Source organism: Dama dama, chromosome 6 (assembly GCF_033118175.1).
Source record: "Dama dama isolate Ldn47 chromosome 6, ASM3311817v1, whole genome shotgun sequence".
Lineage (NCBI taxonomy): Eukaryota > Metazoa > Chordata > Mammalia > Artiodactyla > Cervidae > Dama > Dama dama.
Genome location: NC_083686.1, coordinates 32375015 through 32401818, shown reverse-complemented (window position 1 = coordinate 32401818; position 26804 = coordinate 32375015). Strand labels below are relative to the sequence as shown.

The 26804-nt window shown below is 37.2% G+C and overlaps 1 protein-coding gene across 1 annotated transcript in view; it reads right to left on the bottom strand.

The window, feature by feature from the left end:
• LOC133058548 (transmembrane protease serine 11G-like) overlaps positions 1 to 11209 on the bottom strand; it is a 32554-nt gene extending 21345 nt beyond the window's left edge. The window contains exon 1 of the mRNA XM_061145262.1: positions 11130 to 11209. Within this exon, the coding sequence (XP_061001245.1) occupies positions 11130 to 11140 (11 nt within the window). The 5' untranslated portion in view covers positions 11141 to 11209. The remainder of the gene's footprint in view (positions 1 to 11129) is intronic.
• Positions 11210 to 26804: the final 15595 nt, after the last annotated feature.

Genomic DNA, 26804 nt, shown 5'->3' with positions numbered 1-26804 from the left:
TGATATTTACCAACAAATTTTGACCTCCACAAGGACACAGGGCTTCTCTGAACATTGAAACATGTCCTAATGTGTTAGCTACAAATCCTTCCTAGTGAAAGCGTTCTGTCACTATATCTGAGCATTGGGAGATAGTTTTATTTGAAAAAATAAAGTTTAAAACATGAGAAGACAATTAACTGAGGATTTTCTTGAGTCATAAAGAATTACTGAAGGAACTGTTTGATACTGCTGTAGAGGTCTCCTGAATGCCAAATTGGAGGATGGTGAGAGGCAGGTACCTGGCAGCTTCAGTGAACAATAGCTCTCAGGAGCTTTTATATTTAATGAAAACACCCTTTGGAGCGTCTAGAATTTTTTGGTGTTTTCCCTCCTTCTTTCCTGTCATGTCTTTCCTTCCTTTATTTCTTTAACAGCTTTATTGAGATGTAATTCACATACCATACAGTTCACTCACTTAAAGTATGCAGTTCAACTTTGTCTCAGTGTGTTCACAAAAGTTGTGCAACCATCATCACAATCAATTTTCGAACATTTCATCACCGCAAACAGAAACTCCATACCCATTCATAGTCATTCTCTGTTTTCCCCTAACCCCGTCATTCTAGACAACCACTAATCTACTTTCTGTCTCCATGAATTTGTTTATTATGGATATTTCACATAAATAAAATCATATGAAGTCTTTGTTATCTGTCTTCTTTCACTTAATGTGGTATTTTCAAAATTCATCAATGTGGTAGCATGTATCACCTCCATATGGTTTTCCATAATGAAAGGAAAAACTTCATTTCTTTTTATTGTCAAATAGTATTCCATTTTATGGATATTGGGCTTCCCTGGTGGCTCAGACGGTAAATTGTCTGCCTACAGTGCAGGAGACCCGGGTTCGATCCCTGGGTTGGGAAGATCCCCTGGAGAAGGAAATGGCAACCCACTCCAGTACTCTTGCCTGGAAAATTCCGTGGACAGATGAACCTGATAGGCTACAGTCCATGGGGTTGCAAAGAGTCGGACAGGACTGAGCGACTTCACTTTATGGATATACTATGATTTATTTATGTATTCATCAGCTGATGGACATTTGAATTGTTTCTACTTTTGGCTATTTTAAATAATGGTTCTATGAACATTAATGCCCAAAGTTTGTATGCACATGTTTTCATTTCTTTGCATATATATCAAAGAGTTGAATATGGTCATATTTTCTTTGCTGTGCTGTAGTGGGGTTTTGGGGTTTCCCTGGGGGGCTCAGATGGTAAAGAATCCACCTTCAATGCTGGAGGCCTGGGTTCTATCCCTGGGTTGGGAAGAGCCCCTGGAGGATAGCATGGCAACCCACTCCAGTGTTCTAGTCTGGAGAAGACATGGACAGAGCCGTAGACAGAGGAGCCTGGAGGGCCACAGTCCACGGGGTCACAGAGAGTCAGACACAACTGAGTGACTCAGCACAGCACAGTGGTTTTTATCTTTTCTATCTTCTAGTTTCTTCTGACTCATTCTTATTATATCACTCTTTTCCCACTTGAGTCTGTTCATTTCTTATTCCCATCACCTTTTACTTCCCTTTACTTTTTAATCAAATAAAGAAAGCAAATATATGTATTAACTATTATTCACAGTTTTCTAGATTACCCATCCTCTGAAACCTGAAATCACAGACATCTTCCTCTCAATAACTCCTTTACCTCATCAGTCACTGCTGAATTGTCTTTGCTATTTGTCTTTTTCTCATTTGCTTAATACCATCCAAACTTAGGCATTCATTGTGTCTTATCTGAGCAAGCACAGTGGCCATTAATAGACCTCTTTATCTCCAAATGGTTTCCTACCAAATATTTGCATTCTACAGTGTTACAGTGAGAACTGTCTTCTAAATATACAGCTCTACTAATGTGATCCCCTTGTATAAAAACTCTCAGATGTTTATCATTATGTAGACTGTACTCTCTAGATTAATATTCATTCATTCATTCAAGAAATACTTAAACAAGCCAAAGAGTAAGATTCAACTCATGAAAGTAAAACACACTGATGAATAACGAGTGACTGGAAGCAAGGGGGGAGAGGGTGTTTAAGGAATCATCCCTAAAGAGATGCCCTTTGAGCTAAGACGTAAATAGTGAGGAAACATCTAGAAGAATTGGGCAAAGAGCAACCAGGTGGTAACAAGTTTCTAGAGCTAGAACAGGAGTGAGTTTGTTGAGCTCCAGGGAGAAATGAACATAGTGTGTTGGATCACAGTGGGTTCAGGGAAATGTAGAAAAGGTTCAGCTAGATAGACAAGCAAGGACCAGATCATGGGGTCCCTGAAGTCCATGGCAAGGTGTTATTAATTCTGAGGGTTTATAGGAACCCAGTGGGCAGTAATATGGGAGGGATGTTGATATGCTTTACATTTTTCTAAAAACGTTTTTCATTTGCTGTGTCTAACTCACTTTTGGGTTCTTCCCCCCACCCCCCCGCCCAGTTATTTTTATTAGTTGGAGTCTGATTACTTTACAGTATTGTAGTGGTTTTTGCCATACATTGACATGAATCAGCCATGGATTTACATGTGTTCCTCATCCTGAACCCCCTTCCCACATCCCTCCCCATCCCATCCCTCTGGGTCATCCCAGTGCACCAGCCCTGAGCACTTGTCTCATGCATCCAACCTGGACAGGCAATCTGTTTCACACTTGATAATACACATGTTTCAATGCTGTTCTCTCAGCACTTTTGGGTTCTTAATGCACAGTACTTCCCTTCACATGTGCTATTCTCTTTCTTACAGCCAAGCACCCCTGTTCTACTCACAGCATCCCCTCTGCCTAAAATATCCCCTCTCCCTCTGTGTTTCTAACCTCCTTTTCTCCAGTGGCTGACATTTCCATTTATTTCTTTTTCAAGTTTTAAAAAAGATTTTTAATGACCAATTTTAAAGTTTTTACTGAATTTGTTGCAATATTACTTCTGGGTTTTTTTTTTTTTTTTTTTTTTGGCCCCAAGGTATGTGCAATCTTAGCTCCCTGACCAGGGATTGACCCCACGGCCCCTGCATTGGAAGCTGAAGTCTTAATCACTGAGCTTCCAGGGAAATCCCTGGTGTTTCCATTTCTGAAAACCTTTTATTGTGCTGCTCTAAAGCCTTCTATAAGGACCAATCTATTAATCTGTTCACAGCTACCCTACTCCAGTTAACAGCTACCTTGATGCTTCCTATCCTGTTTTGTTGCTATCTATTTTGTTATAGTGATCATGTCCTATTTTATATTCTGGCTGTTTGTGCCAGTGACCTTGTCCTTCTCTCTACCTTAGCTGCCCACCTGCATACTCAAACTCTTTTCTTGTCATTACCAAGAGCTTCGATTTCTCCATAAACTAAATTTTAATTTAGCCGTCAAACTCTTCAGTTGTCATGACATATCCTTCTAGTTCACTGCCTTAGTACCCTGACTTAAATCCCACTGAGATTTATAATCCACAGAACCTACCATCTTTTCAGTCACTCTTATGTTGACACTGGTCTCTAACCTATCATAATCTTTTGTTGCTGTTCAGTCACTAAATTGTGTCCAACTCTTTGTGACCACATGGACTGCAGAATACCAGGCTTCCCTGTCCTTCATTGTCTCCTGGAGTTTGCTCAGATTCATGTCCATTGAGTTGGTGATGCTGTCTAACCATCTCATCCTCTGCCACCCTATTCTCCTTTTGCCTTTGGTCTTTCCCAGCATCAAGGTCTTTTCCAATGAGTCAGCCCTTAACATCAGGGGGCCAAAGTACTGCAGCTTCGGACATTAGTACTTCCAGTGAATATTCAGGGTTGATCTCCTTGTTGTCCAAGGGACTTTCAAGAGTCTTTTCCAGCACCACAATTTGAAGGCATCAATTCTTTGGCACTCAGCCTTCTTTATGGTCAAACTCTTACATCCATACATGATCACTGGAAAAACCATAGTTTCTTGGTTATATGGATTTTTGTTGGTAAGGTGATATTCCTGCTTTTTCATATGCTATCTAGGTTCATCAGAACTTTCCTTCCAAGGAGTAAGTGTCTTTTAATTTCATGGCTGCAATCACCATCTGCAGTGATTTTGGAGCTCAAGAAAAGAAAGTCTGTCATTGTTTCCACTTTTCCAAGCCCTTCTCTTTGCTGTGAAGTGATGGGACAAGGTGCCATGGTCTTAGTTTTTTGAATGTTGAGTTTTAAGTCAGCTTTTTCACTCTCCTCTTTCACCCTCATCTAGAGGCTCTTTAGTTCCTCTTCACTCTCTAATAAATATAAGTGTGATATGATAACAAAGGATAAAAGATATTCAAGGAGAAATTAATCCAAATTGTCCAATGTGGTTAGGAAATCAAACATGATAAAAGTTTAGAATAACCAGTGGATTAAATAATAGTGGATCATGGTGACTGCAACAGGTGAAGGAACAGAGTAGCAAAGTTGCAAACCAAAATGTCAAGGGTTTGAGGAATAACTGGAAGAAAGTAAATGAAACAATGAACATCAAGAATTTTTTATAAGTTGAATTATAAATCGGAAGAAAGAGAAGTTATGGGGTTGATGGAAGATTTTTTGTCTTATGAATGTGTACATTTTGAGTATACTTGAAAAGTGAAAGTGAGAATATTAGTTGCTTAGTCATGTCCAACTCTTTGGGATCACATAGATTGTAGCCCACCAGGCCCTTCTGTTCAGGCAATTCTCCAGGCAAGAATACTGCTGTGGGTAGCCATTCTCTTCTCCAGGAGATCTTCCGGACACAGGGATCAGACGCAGGTCTCCTGAATTACAGGCAAAGTCTTTACCATCTGAGCCACCAGGGAGCTTGTAGAGACGCTGAGGTTTGGAGGAGGACTGAGTTGACAGCACAGCTGAAGGATCATGAATTCTGAACTATTAAGTTCACACATATAAAATTGCCATTTGTGTAGGACAAAAGTGGTAATATATTGGCAACTTCATATGCTTCAATCTAATAGATTGGAGAACTTGAATAAACTGCAGGCATCGTCTTGAGAGTATGAATGGATATAGGTAGGTTTGTTGGTTTGAGGAAAGGAAGCTGAAGTCATTCTCGTCTAATTGATCGTCAAAATATATCTTAGAAATAGAAACATGAGAGGACAAGTGGTGAGAACTGGCAGTTTGAGGAGGCTAGAAAAATTGAAAATATTAATTATGGAAAATGAGAGCATAGAATAAGGGAATGTAATGATGAGAGCTGAGGGCTGAGATGAACAGGCATTTCATATACATTTGTTGCGTTCTCAGTGTTCTGTCTTGGCAGAGGTGAACCATTGTTCAGAGCTATATTCTCTCTAGAATTTATCCAGGTATAAAAGATGAAGGAAAATATGTGGCAAGAGAATTTAGTGGCATTTAGGACATTGAAAAATTTGTTCCATTGATGAATTTAAGGATCACAAGAGAAACCAAGAGGAGTGTGTGTATGTATGTGGTGTGTGTTTGGTGGAGGTGGCAAGCTGAAGGGTAGGAAGAATTCATAGACTGGGAAAACCAATGAATAATAATTTTTAAAAAGTGGATGCTTTATACACTAGAAGTAACTAAGACTGTAAGAAGGAAGGTTAGGATAGTGATAGTTGTCCAAAAGTATGATTCAGAGAGTCATGACAAAGTCTAGGGTGTGGGATGAGAGTAATATTTGCAGAGAAGGTTACAGTGATGAGACAAGGAAATGAATGAGTAGGATTTCAAGGTCAATCAGCATGGGCACTGAGGCTACTTAGGGTAAATGTAGCACCTGGAGTAAAGAATGATATAGGGAAGCAAGTGTCAGCCTTTAATAAGTAAAAGGCATTATCATGGGTCCATGAGGACAAAGATGAGGAAGGAAAGGCGTGCGAGCGGAACTGCATGAGCCTCAAAAGAATAAGGTGGTTCACAGGGATGTGGAAAGGAATGATCTGAGGTGGCATTAAGAGGTGAGGACAAGGCAAAATCTTCAATAGTAAACTCTTACTTGAGAGGGCTGGAAACAATGCTGTGTCCTGAGGAGCGATTATATTTCAGTTTTACAGGGACATAGGCAATATTCAGAGAAAAAAATTATTTGGGAAATGGAGTAGTTTGGTAATTATGGGATGGTACTCCAGAAATTGTGCCAGTGCAGAAAATAACTTAGTCTAAGGAAACAATTTTGAATGTATGCAAAAATTAGCCAGAGGGTTGTTCATTATTGTGGTGTTTCTTATAAAATGGGTGTCAACTATTCCAAGATTAAAAACATTTTAAAACAGAAGAGGTTTAAATTATGGATAATCTATCATGATATTTTCCTGTAAAAAATACACAATAGATAAAAAGATATGTTTGTATCTTAACTCATTTTTAAAAATGTCTAGTATAAAAAAGACAATACAAATATATATATATATATATGTGTGTGTTTATGTTCTGATAAAGTTTTACATGCATTTTTGAACTTGAAAGAAGCATCAGAGATATTAATTATTCATTTTAGGGGCTATCGATCATCTCACCTTTTTGACATCTATTCCTAGTACTACACTGACAATGCTGAACTCCTAGGACATAAGGTACTATTACAGAAGCAGAGGGAAGACTCTCATTTAAAATCAAGGTTAGTTTTTAAATTAAAATCATTAGGCCCTGATTTCTACATTGATATGTTTTCACTTGACAGAGTTCTTTTATGCCTATTGGTATAAAACATAAACCTCATTTAAACAATCATTGTGGAAAGTAAAATTCACTGATGGGTGTTACCACATGAAAAGAGATTCTAGGTGGTTACCAGAAATAGGGGTTGGATGGGTGAAATGGGTGAAGGATATCAAAAGGTACAAACTTCTAGTTATAAAATAATTAAGTTATGAGGATGTAATGTACAGCAAAATTAATAATAACATATTTTGTATCTGAAAATTACTAAAGTACATCTTAAAAGTTTTCATCACAAGAAAAAAAATGTAACTATATATGATGACAGATGTTAACTAAACATTGTGGTGATCATTTCACAAGATATATTAGTACTAATATTACATCATTACATCACACACCTGAAACTGTAAGGTTATATGTCAACTGTACCTTAAGTTTATTTAAAAAAGGAAAGAGACTCTAATATTTCTGTGTGGGGTAAAGAGGAATGTAATATTACTCAGAACTTCACTGTAAGAATGCAATAATCTGGGAATCTAGTTCATAGATACTCATTTTTAGGAAAGAAAAAAGGAATATTAGAAATATATTTATGCCTCTCTCTCTGTCTCTGTCTCTCTGTCTCTCTCTCTGTCTCTCTCTCTGTCTCTCTCTCTCTCTCTCTCTCTCTCTCTCTCTATATATATATATATATATATATATATCACTATGGGGCTTGCCTGGTAGAGACCCTGGTTCAGTTCCTGAACTGAGAAGATCCCCTGGAGAATGGATAGGCTACCCACTCCAGTATTCATGGGCTTCTCTTGTGGCTCAGTGGTAAAGAATCCACCTGCAATGCTGGAGACCTTGGTTCAATCCCTGGGTTGGGAAGATTCCCTGGAGGAGGGCATGGCAACCCATTCCAGTATTCTTGCCTGCAGAATCCCCATGGACAGAGGAGCCTGGTGGGCTGCAGTCCAGGGGGTCGTGGAGTCGGACACAACTGAGCGACTAAGCACAGCACATATGTCACTATATCTAAATACAGAGTGGCTCATTAGACAAGTAAACAAAATATTTCTGTATACAAAGGAGTCTTTAAAATTAGTATGAAATCCAAGTAAGTGGATATTAAGATAACAGAGAATATTCAAACAACCAGTAGCTGATGAGTTGTTAGTTGGAAATTGGTCCCAAATAAATTTGAAGAATGATTAATGGTTCAACTAACATGTCCTAAGCATTCTATTTGGTACTGGCATGCACAAGGTGAAATAAGATATGTTTTCTTCATATTGGCCATGGGTGAGAAAAACCGAACAACTAAACGTTTGTTTGGGTATTCCAAATGGAAAAATCCTCTGAGACTTAATTACTCTGGAGCATGGATCATCAATGGAAAGAGTAGAGACAGCTTTTCAACAACAGCTCTTCCAACTTTTCCCAGCACCCTCATCCTTTACTATTCCTGTGAGACACAAAGCCAAAGAAGGCCAAGGCTAATATGGCAAAAATCTGTAAAGCAGGCATACTGACTTATCTGAATAGTGGATGGGACTGTCAAATTTTTAAGGATTTTGGTCCTGGAGGTGAATATTTTGAAAACCTTGAAAATGGAAAGTAATAAGAATGGAGGGATCTAAATGGTTTGTTAGTCTGTTGACCAGATGTAGGTCTTTTGCTTTTCTCTGATTTTTACTTCAGTCTTTTTTTTTTTTTTTTTTTTTTTGGTCTCTTTACATCACTTTCATTTCTCTCCTTACCTTTCTGGTAGATTTCTTTTTCTATTAACCAGCTATAACATTTAACCAGAATTGAAATTTACATAAGTCTTAAAAGAAGTTGAATTAAAACTGTAGGTTTAACTCTTAGAGGAAAACATAGGTAGAACACTCAATGACACAAACCAAGCAAGATCCTCTGTGACCCACCTCCTAGAATAATGGAAATAAAATCAAAAGAAAACAAGTGGGAGCTGATTAAACTTCAAAGCTTTTGCAAAGCAAAGGAGACTACAAGCAAGGTGAAAATACAACCCTCAGGATGGGAGAAAATAATAACAAATGAAGCAACTGACAAAGGATTAATTTCCAAAATATACAAGCAGCTCATACAACTCAATACCGGAAAAACAAACAACCCAATCAAAAAGTGGGAAAAAAACCTAAACAGACATTTCTCTAAAGAAAGCATATGGATGGCTAACAAACACATGAAAAGATGCTCAATATCATTCATTATTAGAGAAATGCAAATCAAAACTACAATGAGATATCACCTCACACTGGTCAGAATGGCCATCATCAAAAAGTACAAAAAATAAATGCTGGAGAGGGTGTGAAGAAAAGGGGACACTTTTGCACTATTGGTGGGAATGTAAATTTATACAGACACTATGGAAGATGGGGAGATTCCTTAAAAAACTAGGAATAAAATCACCATATGACCCAGCAACCCCACTCCTAGGCACCCTGAGGAAACCAAAATTGAAAAAGAAACATATATCCCATTGTTCATTGCAGCACTATTTATAATGGCTAGAATATGGAAGCAACCTAGATGTCCATCAATAGATGAATAGATACAGAAGTTGTGGTACATGTACACCATGAAACATTACTCAGCCATAAAAAGGAAAACATTTAAGTCAATTATAATGAGGTGGATGAACCTAGAGTCTATTATAGACTGAAGTAAGTCAGAAAGAGAAAGATAAATATTGTATACTAACGCATATATACAAAATCTGGAAAAATGGTACTGAAGAATTAATTTTCACAGCAGCAATGGAGAAACAGACTTAGAGAACAGACTTATGGACATGGGGAGAAGTGAGGAGAGGGTGAGATGTATGAAAAGAGTAACATGTAAAATTACATTACCATATGTAAAGTGGATAGTCAATGGGAATTTACTGTATATCTCAGGAAACTCAAACAGGGGCTCTGTATCAACCTAGAGGTGTGGGATGGGGAGGGAGATGGGAGGGAGGTTCAAAAGGGAGGGGATATATGTGTACCTATGGCTGACTCATGTTGAGGTTTGACAGAAAACAACAAATTTCTGTAAAGCAATTATCCTTCAATTAAAAAATAAATAAATTAAAAAAAAACTTTATGTTTATTTATTCCCATCTTTTCAATACCAAAAAATGGTGCATAGCAAATAGGTCTTGCATAAATACATGACAGTTAAATATACTGAAGAGCAAAAAATAATTTGATTAATTGCATTATCATTATTAGTATAGAATCATCATATTTCCCTACAGATTAGAAATACTTTGAAGTAAAAATAAAAATATTGTTATATTAATATTATAGTATCATCACTATGTTTAGTATAGTATCATCACTATGTTATTATGATATTAATAGTATCATCACTATGTTTATATTACTGTCCATTTGAAAAGAAAATCCTAGTGTGTGTCTGTTCTAGAGATAAGATCAATTAAGTGTGAAAAGTTGTTTTTATTTGTTTAATTTGTTTTATTTTTTTAACCACCTAAACCCTAATTTGTGTCTCTAAGGTGAGCAAGGAGAAAGGGGAACATTTTGAGTGATTGTAAATAGTTTGTTGGGGGGATTGTGGTCCATGTATTTGAGTTTTATAGACATTATTCTATTATTACCAATGAAGACAAGAGTGCAACTCCAGTTAAAACTCATTGGAAAAGACATCTGTAATTCCTTTATTGCTTTGAGCAGTTTGTACTTATTGACATCATATTTGTGTAAGAAGAATTAATGTTCCAAATGAAACGTTTGGAAAATGTAGAAAAATGAAGAATAGATCAGACAGGGAAATGGAGGTTAAGATATTTAAGCTTTATTTTCTGTAGATTTCTTTCTAAATCTACTAAAGAACAAAATCTTAGTATTATTTATTCACTTCTCACTATTTTTTGCTTTTCACTTTTTATAGGCATATGTATAAATTATTCTTATATTGTTCTTTAATTTTTTATTTTAAAAGACAAAGAATTTATCAAAGGACATTAAAGTTCTTATTTGCTTTTTGAAGTTTTAATAATATTTATCAATTGCAGAAGAAGGGCTATAACATGATACTTCCTATACTACTTATATATTTCTTCTATTTTCAGTGTATCTATTAAATGCATAATTTAGAAAGATCACAAACAGCATTCTAAACTGGGATGAGAAAACACTTTACTACTTTCTCCCTCTTTCCATGCCTGAAAACTTCCACAATTTTACCTCAGGCTCTGTGTTTTTCCTCCTTTTCTCTGTTATCATGTCATTTTTACATCAAATTTAAATTTCCCAATTAAAATCCAACATGTGGAATTTTCAGGTTAAAAAAAAATTGTTAGCATGATTTCCTGAAATAAAGAGTTTTAACATTACTATGTTACTAGTTTCTCCAGCAGTAGAGGAAAAAAAAAAAAAAAACTATTAAATTCACAAATCCGAATAATTCCTGAATTGGAAGCCACAAATTTGAAACATATCTTTTAAACATGAAATAAAATTAAACTTACTGATACATCATCCACTGTCGAGAATGCAAACTCTTCCACCTCTGTGCTGCTTTGTGATTTCTCGTCAAATGAGTGGCACTCTGGGCATTCTTTCAGCTGACTAAAGAAAGGATACTTAAAGGATTTAAAATAAACTAGTTGAACAAGTTGGGATGGGTAAACTTTAACCAATAGTGTGACTTGAGGTGAAGAATCACTTGATAACCTTTGTCATAGCAAGTAAGAATTTCCTGGTTCTGGCTAATTAAATGAGAAAATGTTGTGTCCAAAACCTAAGCAACACCCTTAATACTTGGAGCGGTTTTGTGTTTGTCTTTCAAGAGATGTTACTCTTTGTTCTGAGTCAGGACAGTCTGGTCTTCAGGCCCTGCCCTTTTCCCTTTTAGAGACTGGTGTGAAGCAAAATCAGATCAACCTTTGAACAAGATCAACCTTTTTCATAAAAGGTTGGATAGCTGTTCACTTGATTTTGTTAGTGCAGTAGTCTAAGAAATGTCTGGATCTGGCCCAGTAATTCTTTGATGTCTGCTTAAAGAGGGATCCAACTTTAAGACGGGAAAGTGAAAATATATTGATGTTTGTGCCAATTGTCATTTTCAAGGGCTCTCCCAACTCATCTTGTGATTTTCTTTGTAGCTAAAATAGCACCTGGGCTTCCTAGATAGCTCAGTGGTAAAGAAACTGCCTGAAATGCAGGAGATGCGTGCAGGAGATGTGGGTTTGATCCTTTAGTCAGGAAGATCTTCTAAGAAGGGAATGGCTACCCACTCCAGTATTCTTGTCTGGAAAATCTCATGGACAGAGGAGCCTGGTGGACTCAGTCCGTGGTGTCGCAAAAGGGTCAGTCATGGCTAACAGCATCAGCATGTACTTTCATTGACTTAGAGTTTTCTTTTCTGTAGATCAGATCCTTTTTTCCCCATTGTGTCTTTGCCCATATACCTAAAATATTGTTTCCCCTCTTTGCAGTATAGTTCTCAACTAAAACCCCACCTCACTGTAAGATTCAAGTCATTTAGTTAGAATCTGACTACACAGGGTCCCTAGACTGTGAGAGCCTATGCTCCCCCCAGGATGTTTTCTCCTAATTTCCCCACTGTCCAAATAGCGCTTGACCCATGTTTTCCCATCAAGCAGGCATCTAGTTTTAGTTTTGCTTATTTTCAAAATATTTGTTCTGTTAGATAATGAAAGATTTGAGGCCAGAAATTGTGATGTCTATGAATGAATGGAATTTTCAGCACTTCTGCAAACACTTTGACATTCAATATTTACTCAGTCTTTCTTTTAGTCAATTTGAAAATCAACATTTGAATTCGTATTTCAAGTTCCCTTTTGCTTTGAAAAGAAGTTTTTGGCAAAGCAGGCACATATAATTACAATGAATAAACGAACATATTGGCTGATAAAAAATTCTATGTCTTTCTCCACTTTTTGTTCATGTATAACAAATTGCTACAAACTTAACCACTTAAAACAACAGCCATTTATTACCTGTTTTTCACTCTGTTGGACAGAGGTCCAGGTGAGTTCAGTGTTGTTATCTGCCTAGTGTTTAAAGACTGAAAGCATGGTGATGGCTCAGCTGAGCTCCTATCTGGAGGTTGTAGTAAAGAATCAATTGCTGGCTCATTCAGTCTGATGGTAGAGTTAAGTTCATTGCAGAAGGACTAACGTCCCGGTTTCTATGCTGCCTGTCAGCTTGGGCTGCCCTCAGTTTCTAGAGGCTATCTGCATACTTTGATAAATGGTCCCCTCTGTCTTCAAGCCAGCAGTGGTGCATCTTCTCACACTTGGAGTCTGTTTGATTTTTCTGCTGTTAAGAAGAGAATATTCACCATTTCTAAGGAAATCTACTTCTAAAGGATTAGACTTCAACCCACCTGGAAAAATCTCCTTTTATTAACTTAAAGTCAAGAGATTAGTCATATGAATCATATCTACAAAATTCCTTTTGCCAAGTGATGTAACATAAGCATGGCTATGATAGCTCACTGTATTTGCAGTAAGATTAGGGCAGAAGATCTTGGAGGACTATTTTAGAATCTTGTCCAGTGCAATAATATAAAAACGCATTGTTTTCTATCTTTTAAACTATATGTTTAATAATATTAGATATTTAGTAAAAATTTAACCTTCACATACTCTAAGGATAAGGTCAGTTAGTATATCCCTTTCAAGAATGCAACCTTGCTAAAGTGATGAGGAAGAAAGAAATTCTATGCAAAGGGAATCATGTGTGCATATGACATTATAGTGTGTTTACAGCACTAGAATATCTTTTAAAAAAATGAAAATTAAGAATAAGAGCAAAAGGAAAGAGCCAAGATGAGAGATTAAAATGGAAAATAGGAAAAGGATAATCATTAAATTTTGTATGTCTCGAAACTATATTTTGTCTTTAACCTATAGGTTAATGGCTCTTAACTTCTTTTTTGTGCCATATCCATTGTCATCTTTGGCTCTCTGGTCAAGACTATGGACCCCTTCTCATAATACTGTTTTTAGATGCATAAGATAAAATACATAGGATTATACAGAAAACAGTATACGGAAATATAGTTATCAAAATATTTTTTTATTTTGGGTTTTTTGGCTTTATTTTAATGTTTATCTTAATTTTTTTTAACACCAAAACCATTTTGTACTGGGGTATAGTCAATTAACAATGTTGTGATAGTTTCAGGTGAACAGAGAAGGGACTCAGCCATACATTTATATGTATCCATTAAAATTTTGAATAGAAGTAAATACGCTTCTCTTTTAAAATGTTAAATAATGGAATATAGCAATGAGTCTAATAACATAATTTCAAAGCTGTAATGATTATAAATATATTTTGATGCATATCTAACAACTATTAAATGAAATGAAAATATCTATGATTTCTCTTGGTGAAAAAGTCACTGATACAGCTTATTTTACAGGGTTGTTGAGGGTTTTTTTTTTTTTTGCCTGTTTTGTCATGGAAAGAAATAGTAAGTTTCCATTGAAAGTTAATGAAGATAAAGATGATTTTAGGAGTAACAAGATGGAGGAGGAGTAGGTAGATATGGAGTACACCTCTCTCCATGGATACACAAGGAATACACTTTCAGACACAGAGTTCCACGCAGAACACCAGCTGAGAGTGGAGAAGAATACCTGACCACTGGAAAAGAATATACAGAACCATGCAAAACTCAGTTCAGTTCAGTTCGGTCGCTCAGTCGTGTCCGACTCTTTGTGACCCCATGAATCGCAGCACGCCAGGCCTCCCTGTCCATCACCAACTCCCGGAGTTTACTCAAACTCATGTCCATTGAGTCGGTGATGTCATCCAGCCATCTCATCCTCGGTCGTCCCCTTCTCCTCCTGCCCCCAATCCCTCCCAGCATCAGGGTCTTTTCCAATGAGTCAACTCTTCACATGACGTGGCCAAAGTATTGGAGTTTCAGCTTCAGTATCAATCCTTCCAATGAACACCCAGGACTGATCTCCTTCAGGATGGACTGGTTAGATCTCCTTGCAGTCCAAGAGACTCTCAAAAGTCTTCTTCAACACCACAGTTCAAAAGCATCAATTTTTCAGTGCTCAGCTTTCTTCACAGTCCAACTCTCACATCCATACTTGACCACTGGAAAAACCATAGCCTTGACTAGACAGACCTTTGTTGGTAGGACAAAGGAATTAGGGGGAAAAACAGGAGTGTTAGTAGGACAGGGCCTGCCCTCAGTGGATGAGGAAACTGAAGCTGGGGTTCAATCCCCACATTGGGGCAAGTGTCTAGGTCAGAGCAGAAACATTTAAGGCTGAGAGTGAAACAGCTAGTCTGTGGCAGCCTAAATGGAATGAGAATCAGACTGTCCTTACCACAGCCATACATACCCCAGACAGGAACGCTGGTCCCCTGGAAAGTGCAGCAGTTGGGGGCTGGAGTTTAGGGATTGTGGAGCAATCCAAGGGCGAGGGCTGCTGTTGACTGCAGAAAGATGGATTGAGGGGATAGGATGGAGGAGATCGTGGTGGGAAATGCTGGTGGAAGAAAGCCAGGCAGCCAAGGAAGCAAGGCGATACTGCTGAGTCACACGTAGTGGGTGGAGCCATCACCATAGCCTCTCTCTCCCCACCCACCAGCATCAGCAGCTGAACAATAAAAAGTCTGGCCCATCAAACGCATGGGACTACAGAGTAGGACCCCAGCCAGGGGGGCCCTTCTATGAGCCTGACATGCCAAACAACAGAGAAGGACGACAGGCAAGGGAGCCCTCTAAGTGCCTGAATGGGCAGAGCTATGGAGAAAGACTAACCAAAGAGGCCTTCTGATTGCCAGCTACAGGAAGCTCAAAAAAAGACTCTGATAGAGCCATGATTCCTGAGGCATAGACAGTCTGTGTCCCTGCACGCTTGGTGCTGCCAGGGTCCCTGCAAGCCAAGCGGCTGTGCCGCCTTCATGCTCAACTCTCATTGGGGCAGAGCTGCCACAGGCAGAAAAAGTCTTGCGTCTATGGATGAAGGGTCACTTCGGTCATGTCGACTCTTTGTGACCTTTTAGACTGTGGCCTGCCAGGCTTCTCTGTCAGGGAAGGGAGTTCTCCAGGCAAGAATAGTAGAGCCTATTGGCACATACTGGTTGCCATACCTTTCTAGACAACTATATATCCTGTGGCTCTAGCCATCAACTCCCCTGAGTACCTGGTGCTTCCAGACCCCCTGTGACCCAAGCAGCTGCACCACCTCCACACCTGGCCCTCACAGGGGCAAACCCAAGTCCTCCAGGGCAACCTCAGGAGCAAACCCCAGTGGGCAACCCACATGTAGAGGTGGAAATAAAACCTCAATTGAAACCCAGGGGCAGTGTGGCTAAGGAAGAAGACCCAAAACCTTCCCGCCTTCTGTACAAGCTGCAGATTAAATCCACACGATGAACTAGGCACACTCTGTGTTTATGTAATATATAAAAGGCCATTGAGAGCTCCCACAAGAGAAAGTGGGCTAGCTCTGATAGCTGTGGACATTGGAGGCAAGAGCATACAGGAGCAGGACCGGATTAGAATCTAAGCTGCCCCCACAGCAGTCCAGAGATCAGCACAGTGTTGGAGGACATCCTAGGGAGGTGAGGTGGGCTGTGACTCCCAGCGAGGGAAAGGGCTCTGACAGCAGTGACTCAAGAAAAACATTTCTTATTTTTATGTTTTGACTTGTTCTGTATATTCTTTTGGAGTTCCCCCTCCCCTTTTGATCCCTACCACTGTTGTAGTTGTCGATTTTATTGGCACTCTGAAGTCCAATTAAGCTTTTGAGCTTTTTTTTCTCAGTCAAACTTTTTATTGTTGTTATAAACCTCTGCCTCTATGTTGGGCTTTTGCAGCTCTGTGGAGTTTTCCTTTTTTCCCCCCTCTCTTTTCTCTTTTTTTAATTTTTTAAACTTATCATTATTTTCTCTACATTTATTCCTTTGTTTGCTTTTCTTACTCTTCTTTTCCCCTTGTAGTTAATCTTTAATATATTTGAATCTTCTTTATCTACCTCTATTTAACTTTGAATATCTATCCTTTCTTTCTTTTCTTTCTCTTCTTTCCTCTCAACATATTTGTTAGTTTTATTTTCATTGCTTTATTCCCCAATTGGCACTTTGCTTTAGTTTTGTTTTCTAGTTTGTGCTTTAGTTAATTTTGTTCTGGTAGATATAATTTTTGGTTTCCTTTGTTCGTTGGGTCAATCTATTGTACTTTATATTTGTTAGACTGTTTTGATTTCACTTATGGGTGTGTATGTATGTGTGTATATTCAGTCAAATTTTTTATTGTTGTTATAAACCTCTTCCTCTCCATTGGGCTTTTGCAGTTCTGAGACGTTTTCCTTTTTGTTTTTTTCTTGCTTCTTCTTTTTTTTTTTTCTTTTCTCTTTTTTTGTAATTTTAATTTTTTTAAACCTATTATATTTTTTCTACATTTATTCCTTTGTTTGTATTTCCTGCTGGTCTTTTCCCCATGCAGTTAATCTTTAAGTATATAAATTTTCTTCATCTACCTCTTTTAACATTGCATATCTATTTTTTCTTTCTTTCCTTTCCTCTCAACATAATTGTTAGTTTTGCTTTTACTGCTCTATTCCCCACTTGGCACCTTGCTTTAGTTTTGTTTTCTAGTTTGTGCTTTAGTTAGTTTGCTTTTAATTGGTAAATATAATTTTTTATTTCCTTTATTCTCCAGGTCAATTTACTATATTTTTGTTTGACTGTTTTGACTTTGTACATGGGTGTATTTGTATACATGTATATTCCATTATTTTAATTATTACTTGCCTGATTTTGTAGCTGCCATTTGTCTGGGGTTCATCTTGGGCTTCTCATTTTTGGATATTTGTTTTAATCTCACTTAATGCCATAACAAACCACATGTGGCGTCTTCATTCTTGACCGAAGATCAAGTCCTGAGCCTTTGGAGTGGGAGCACTGACTCCAAGACCATAGACTACCAGAGAACTAACCATGAAGTGAAGAAGTGGAGTCGTTCAGTTGTGTCTGACTCTTTGCGACCCCATGGACTATAGTCCACCAGGCTCCGGCATCCATGGGATTCTCCTGGCAAGAGTACTGGAGTGGGTTGCCATTTCGAGAGTATCAAATAGTGAGAACTCACACAAAGCAAACCGCTTGAATACAAGGCCCAACATCACCCAACCATCAGTAACACCCTGTGCAGGATGTCTCATCTAAACAACAAGCAAAATAAAAATTTAAACCCAATCATCAGCAGACAGGATTAACACTTCACTCACCCTTGCCCATCAGAGGAAAAACAAACAAACAAACAAAAACTCAGCACAAATCTCACCCAATATGAAGCTTACATAAACCACTGGACCACCCTTAGGAGGGCAGAAACCAAAAGGAAGAAAGAATTCAACCTTCTTCAAGGAAAGAATTCAACTTTCCTTGAAGCCTGGGAAAAGGAGACCACAAACACAATAAGTTAAAAAAAAAAAAAAAAAAAAAATAATGAAACAGCAGAGAAATACTACACAAATGAAGGAACAAACTAGAAACACAGAAGTCCAAATAAATGAAGAGGAAATAGGCAAACTACCTGAAAAAGGAATCAGAATGATTCCCTTTAATGATAAAAAATAATAATTCAGAATAATAATAATAAAAAATAATAATTCAGAATAATAATAAAGATGATCAAAAACCTTGGAAACAAAATGGAGAAAATGCAAGAATCAATTAACAGAGACCTAGAAGAATTAAAGAATAAACATACAGAGACAAACAACACAATTACTGAAATTAAAAACAATCTAGAAGGAATCGATAGCAGAATATCTGAAGCAGAAGAACGAATCAGTGAGCTGGAAGATAAAAAGGTGTAAATAACTTCTGACGAGGAGAATAGAGTAAAAAGTATGAAAAGAACTGAGGGTAGTCTCAGAGACCTCGGGGACAATATCAAATGAACCAACATTCAAATTATAGGGGTCCCAGAAGAAGAGAAAAAGAAAGGGTATGAGAAAATTTTTGAAGAGGTTATAGTTGAAAATTCCCCCAACATGAAAAGGAAATAGTCAATTAAGTCCAAGAGGCACAAAGAGCCCCTACAGGATAAACCTAAGGAGAAACATGCCAAGACACATACTAATCAAACTAACAAAGACTAAACACAAAGAAAAAATATTAAAAGCAGCAAGAGAGAAGCAACAAGTAACATACAAGGGAAACACCATACTCTTCACAGCTGATCTTTCAGCAGAAACTCTGCAGGCCAGAAGGGAATGATAGGATATATTTAAAGTATTGAAAGGGAAAAGCCTACAACCAAGATCACTGTACCCGGCAAGGATCTCATTCAAAATTGATGGAGAAGTAAAAGCTTTTCAGAGAAGCAAAAGTTAAGAGAATTCAGTACCAACAAACCAGTTGTACAACAAATGTTAAAGGGATTTATATAGTCAAGAAATATGAGAAGAAAAAAGATAGACGAAATCAACCCCAAACAATTAAGAAAATGGCAATAGGAACATATACATCAATAATTACTTTAAATGTGAGTGGATTAAATGCTCCAACCAAAAGATACAGACTGGCTGAAGGGATACAAAAGCAAGACCCATATATATACTGTCTACAAGAAACCCACTTCAGAACCAAAGACACATATAGACTGAAAGTGAGAGGATGGAAAACTATATTCCATGCAAATGGGAAGCAAAAGAAAGCTGGAATAGCAATCCTCATATCACAAAAAATAGACTTTAAAATAAAGAATATTACAAGAGATAAGGAAAGACACTACATAATGATCAAGGGATCAATCCAAGAGGAAGACATAACAATTGTAAATATCTATGCACCAAACATAGGAGCACCTCAATATATAAGACAAACACTAATACACAAAAATGGAGAAATTGACAGTAACACAATAATAGTAGGAGACTTTAACACCCCACTCACATCAATGGACAGATCTTCAAAACAGAAAATTAATAAGCAAACAGAAGATTTAAATGACACATTAGATGAGATGGATCTCATTGATATCTTCAGGAAATTCCATTCAGATGCAGAATACACCTTCTTCTCAAGTGCACATGGAACATTCTCCAGGATAGACCACATCTTGAGTCACAGATCAAACCTCAGTAAATTTAAGAAAACTGAAATCATATCAAGAATCTTCTCCAACCACAATGCTATGAGACTAGATAGCAATTACAAGGGAAAAAAAAAACAACAACTAAGAAACACAAACACATGGAGATTAAACAACACATTTCTAAATATCCAACAGGTTACTGAAGAAATCAAAAGGAAAATAAAAAAAAATTTCTAGAAACAAATGACAATGAAAACACAACTCAAAACCCTTGGGATGCAGCAAAAGCAGTTCTTAGAGGGAAGTTTATAGCGATACAATCCTACCTCAAGAAAAAGAAAAGTTTCAAATAGTTATTACAACCTAATTTTACACCTGAAACAGCTGGAAAAAGAACAACAAAACCCCCAAAATTAATAGAAGGAAAGAAATCATAAAGATCCAAGCAGAAATAAATGAAAAAGAAATGAAAGACACAATAGTAAAGATTAATAAAACTAAAAGCTAGTTCTTTGAGAAGATAAATGAAATTGACAAACCTTTAGCCAGACTAATCAAGAAAAAAAAGAGAAGAATCAAATCAACAAAATTAGAAATGAGAAAGGAGAGGTTACAACGGACAATGCAGAAATACAAAGGATTATAAGAGACTATTATGAACAACTATATGGCAATAAAATGGATAACCTAGAAGAAATGGACAGATTCTTAGAAAAGTTCAATCTTCCAAGAATGAACCAGAAAGAAACAGAAATTATGAACAAGCCAATTACAAGCCCTGAAATTGAAGCTGTGATCAAAAATCTCTCAAAAAACAAAAGCCCATGACCAGATAGCTTCTCAGGAGCATTTTGTCAAACATTTAGAGAGAAGCTAATGCCTATCCTTTTAAAACTCTTCTAAAAATTGCAGAGGATGGAACACTTCCAAACTCATCCTACGAGCCCACCATCACCCTGATACCAGAACCAAAGACAATACAAAAAAAGAAAACCACAGGCCAATATCACTGATGAACATAGATGCAAAAATCCTCAACAAAATTTTAGCAAACAATTCAGCAATATATCAAAAAGCTCATACACCATGATCAAGTTGGGTTTATTCCAGGAATGCAAGGACTCTTCAATATATGCAAATCAATCAATGTGATACACCATATTTACAAATTGAAAGATAAAAACCATATGATCATCTCAATAGATACAGAAAAAGCCTTTGACAAAATTCATCACCCATTTATGATTAAAACTCTTCAAAAAATGGACATAGAAAGAACCTACCTCAACATTGTAAAGGGCATATATGATAAGCCTACAGCAAACGTTATTCTCAATGGTGAAAAACTGAAAGCATTCCTCCTAAGATCAGGAACAAGACAAGGGTATCAACTTTCACCACTATTATTCAACATAATTCTGGAATCCTAGGTATAGCAATCAGAGAAGAAAAAGAAATAAAAGTAATCCATATCAGAAAAGAAGAAATAAAGCTCTCACTGTTTGCAGATGACATGATACTGTACATAGAAAACCCTAAAGATAGTATCAGAAAATAACTAGAACTAATCAGTGAATCTAGCAAAGTTGCAGGATACAAAATCAATACACAGAAATCACTTGCATTTCTATATACTAACTGAAAAATCAGAAAGAGAAATTAAAGGATCAATCCCATTCACCATTGCAACAAAAAGAATTAAATATCTAGGAATAAACTTACCTAAGGAGACAAAAGAACTGTACACAGAAAATGATAAGACACTAATGAAAGAAATCACAGACTACGTAAACAGATGGAGAGATATTCCATGCTCTTGGGTAGGAAGAATCAATATTGTGAAAATGACTATACTACCAAATGCAATCTGCAGATTCAATGTAATCCCTATCAAATTTACCAATGGCATTTTTCACAGAACTAGAACAAAAAATTTCAGAATTCATATGGAAACACAGAAGACCCTGAATAGACAAAGCAGTCTTGAGAAAGAAGAATGGAGCTGAAGAAATAAACCTTCCTGGCTTCAGATTATACTACAAAACTATGGTCATCAAGACAGTATGGTACAGGCACAAAAACAGAAATATAGACCAATGGAACAAGATAAAAAGCCAAGAAATAAACCCATACACCTAATTTTTGACAAAGGAGGCAAGAATATACAATGGGGCAAAGATAGCCTCTTCAATAATTGGTGCTGGGAAAACTGGACAGCTACATGTAAAAGAATGAAATTAGAACACTTCCTAACACCATACACAGAGATAAACTCAAAATGGATTAAAGACCTCAATGTAAGACCAGGAACTATAAAACTCTTAGAGGAAAACATAGGCAGAACACCAATGACATAAAGCAAAGCAAGATTTTCTATGACTAACCTCCTAGAGTGATGGGGGGAAAAAGCAAACAAGTGGGAGCTGATTAAACTTAAAAGCTTTTGCAAAGCAAAGGAGACTGTAAGCAAGGTGAAAAGACAACCCTCGGAATGGGAGAAAATAATAACAAATGAAACAACTGACACAGGATTAATTTCCAAAATATACAAGCATCTCGTACAACTCAATACAAGAAAAACAAACAACCCAATCAAAAAGTGGGAAAAAAACCTAAACAGACATTTCTCTAAAGAAAACATACAGATGGCTAACAAACACATGAAAAGATGCTCAACATCACTCATCATTAGAGAAATGCAAATCAAAATTACAATGATATATCACCTTACATCGGTCAGAATGGCCATCATCAAAAAGTACAAAAAATAAATGCTGGAGAGGGTGTGAAGAAAAAGGAACACTTTTGCACTGCTGGTGGTAATGTCAGTTGATACAACCACTATGGAAGACGATATGGCGATGCCTTAAAAAACTAGGAATAAAACCACCATATGAGTTGACTCATTGGAAAAGACCCTGATGCTGGGAGGGATTGGGGGCAGGAGGAGAAGGGGACGACCGAGATGGCTGGATGGCATCACCGACCTGATGGACATGAGTTTGGGTAAACTCTGGGAGTTGGCGATGGACAGGGAGGCCTGGCATGCTGCGATTCATGGGGTTTCAAAAAGTCAGACACGACTGAGTGACTGGACTGAACTGAACTGAACTGATGACCCAGCAATCCCACTCCTAGGCATATACCTTGAGGAAACCCAAATTGAAAAAGACCCATGTATCCCGTTGTTCATTGCAGCACCATTTACAATGACTAGAATATGGAAGTAACCTAGATGTCCATCGACAGATGAAAGGATAAAGAAGTTGTGTTACATATACATGATGATATATAAAAAGGAACAAATTTGAGTCAGTTCTGATGAGGTGGATGAACCTACGACCTATATTATACAGAGTGAAGTAAGACAGAAAGAGAAAGATAAATATTGTATACTAACGCATACATACAAAATCTAGAAAAATAGTAGTGAAGAATCTTTACAGTGCAACAATGGAGAAACAGGCATAGAGAGTAGACTTATGGACACAGGGAGAGGGGAGGAGAGGGTGAGATGTATGGAAAGAGTAACGTGGAAACTTATATTACCATATGTAAAATACATAGCCAACGGGAATTTGCTGTATGGCTCAGGTAACTCACACAAGGGCTCTGTATGAACCTAGAGGAGTGGGATGGGGAGGGAGGTGGGAGGGGATATATGTATACCTATGGCTGATTCATGTTGAGGTTTGACAGAAAACAACAAAATTCTGTAAATCAATTATCCTTTGATTAAAAATAAATTAAAAAATAAAAAAAGATGATTTTATTTTTCCTATCTAAGTTGTTGTGCTCTAGATTAAGTACTTCTTATAGGAGTTGGAGAAACTAGAGGTATTTGAAATTAGAGGTGCAGGAGTATGAAATAGAGGACTGCAAGTTTTTAAAAAGATAATTTTGAAGTTCTTCCAATAGTTCAGAAGTGATGGAAGTGGAAAAGAAATTCAAGTCATTTGGATTTATGAGTTCAGAGAATTGAGGCTAGGTGTGGATAATCCATTTGGATGTTGAAATTGACCAGAGTGCAATTAAGAGTCAGATAGAGAGGTCTATTTTGAGCAGATGCCTACTACCTCAGCTAATGTGGGGGGTGTCCAGAGCCTAGAAGTTATTAAGAGGGGCAATATATGGTATAATTAGAGGTATGAGCCTAAGTACTAAAAATATTAGTTTATTTGTTTATGCTATTGTGCAACAGTAATTGTTGGATGAACACAAATATTTGGAAGCTTTTAATTGGGAGTTGGAAGAATCTTGACTTAGTAAGAGAACCAGAGAGAAAGAGCAATCACTTGAGAGGGTTACAGTGAAGGCATGCGTTAGACAGAGACATCTAGACTCATGTAAGAGGATGAGAAAACGTTCTGTGAAATGTTGAAGGTATAGCAATATTTTTGATTAAAAAACAAAACAAAACAAGAAAGATTAAATAGGATAAATTGAGAAAAGGAGTAGTAGTGAGGTGTTAAGCCCATGGGGAAGACAAAGAACAGTATGAGGAGAAGAAACCACAGGTCTTATGAGAAAGAAGCAATGTAGAGGGAAAGATAGGTGAGTATTAGGAGTTTTCATTCATGCAGTACAAGAGGGTTCATGGAGTGAGGAAGTAGAGGATGCCATGCTTTATGAATCATGACCCTGGTATAAAATTTAGCTGATAGCAGGCTAGCCTGATGTTCTGGGCAAGGTCTATGTGGTATAAAGATCTATGTATCAACTCAAAGGTAGCCATTAAAAATGATGAGTATATTAACATGTGGTCACTGAAAAATATATAGTCTTAGATGGAGAAATACATAATTTTTAAAACGCTATTTTGTCAACTTCATTAAGTATATGTATGCATATATACAAAAATAGGAAGATAAAAATAGTTGTAAGTCGATACAATTGTGTGCCCTTATCCTCTCGAAAAGTATTCGTTATAATGCTCCTGTAGGTTTTTCTAAAGTGGAATAAATAAATCATTCATTTCCTGTAATAAAAAACAAAAGCTTTTATTTTGTAGCCTACTTTTTTTTTATATGACAATTCTATAAAGAGGCTTTGGCTTGATGTATTTGTCTTTCCAATGGTTTCCTTTTCACTTTCAGGTTCTATTTATTTCTCCTTTCCACTTTTAAATCCTTCTTTTCTTCATTGTGGGTTTCAACCAAGCATTAACTTCCTAACCCTCTTTCCCTAAGGATTACTACTTGTAGGATAAACCCTAGAGGATTATTAAAAATTTCCCAAGAATTCACTAATCTCCACTTAGATCTAAGCAGGAAGGTATGAGTTTGAGTTTCATAAGAAGGCACTTCTTTTGAATACAGATGAAGCATAGCTGAAACCATTAGGAAAGTAATCCTATGTGTTTCTGAAATTTGTCCTCCTGAAAATACTTAATAGGGGGGATATTTGAACAACTTTTGTGGAGAGTACTGACGTTTGGTAGTAGAAAGGGAAGAAAGTTCTAGCAATGCCCTTGTCATCTCCAAAACTAAATTTTAAGTAAAAGTTGGGACATAGATTCTGACAATGGAACAAAATGTATACAAATAGAACTTCATTGGAAACCGTTAACATCTGGTTAGCATACTCACAATTACATAGCTCTGTGACTTAAGTTAAAGAATCTTAAATGGTTCAGAATGCAGAACTAAGCAGAGTACTTGAAATATACTTTGTTAAATTATGACTTTGGAGTGATTTTGATATTTTCTACTGTCAGCTATAAAGTAGCTTTAACAATGTTCCCAGTTGATTGATTATAGAGTTCTCCAACATGTTATGGTAAAATATATTGTTGTTGTTTAGTTGCTAAGTCATGTCTAACTCTTTTGTGACCCTGTGGACTATAGCTCACCAGGCTTCTCTGTCCATGGGATTTCCCAGGCAAGAATACTGGAGTGGGTTGTCATTTCCTTCTCCAGGGGGTTCTTCCTGACCCAGGGATTAAACCTGTGTCTCCTGCATTAGCAGGCAGATTCTTTACTATTGAGCCACCAGGGAAGCACAAAGTATGCTGTAAATAAAATGAATTGGGACTGTATTCATTCTTAAAGCTATCAAGTGAACAACAATTTGATTTGCCTGGTACTTTTCAAGATAAATTAATATTACTCATTACAAGCTATGGAGTTAAAGAGCCTCTTGATAAAGGTGAAAGAGAAAAGTGAAAAAGCTGGCTTAAAACTCAACATTCAAAATACAAAGATCATGGCATCTGGTCCCATCACTTCATGGCAAGTAGTTGGGGAAACAATGGAAACAGTGACAGTCTTGATTTTTTGGGCTCCAAAATCACTGTCGACTGTGACTCTAGTCATGAAGTTAAAAGACGCTTACTCCTTGGAAGAAAAGCTATGACAAACTTAGTGTATTAAAAAGCAGAGACATTACTTTACTGACAAAGGACCATATAATCAAAGCTATGCTTTTTCCAGTAGTCATGCACAGATGTGAGAGCTGGACAATAAAAAAGAGCGAGCCCCCGAGAACTGATGCCTTTGAACTGTGTGCTGGAGAAGACTCTTGAGAGTCCCTTGGGTAGTAAGAAGATCAAACCAGTCAATCCTAAAGGAAATCAAACCTGAATATTCATAATAAGGACTGATGCTGAAGCTGAAGTTCCAATTCTTTGGCCATCTGATGGAAGGGCCCACTCACTGGAAAAGACCCTGACCTGAGAAAGATTGAGGGCAGAAGGAGAAGGGGATGACAGAGGATGAGATGGTTGGATGGCATCACTGACTCGATGGACATGAATTTGAGCAAATTGAAATGTCAGCCCACTCCAGTGTTCTTGCCTGGAGAATCCCAGGGACGGAGGAGCCTGGTCGGCTGCTGTCTACGGGGTCACAAAGAGTTGAACATGACTGAAGCAACTTAGCAGCAGCAGCCAGGAGATGGTGAAGGACAGGCAAGCTTGGCATGCTGCAGTTCATGGGGTCACAAAGAGTTGGACACACCTGAGTGACTGAACAACCAGTACAAGCTATATTATATATTATTTCTCTTCAAGAAAATGATAACTATAATTTCATCAGAACAGTGGTGTTTGCAAAATACATAAAGAAATACTAATGATAAACACAAATGCTAAGACTGT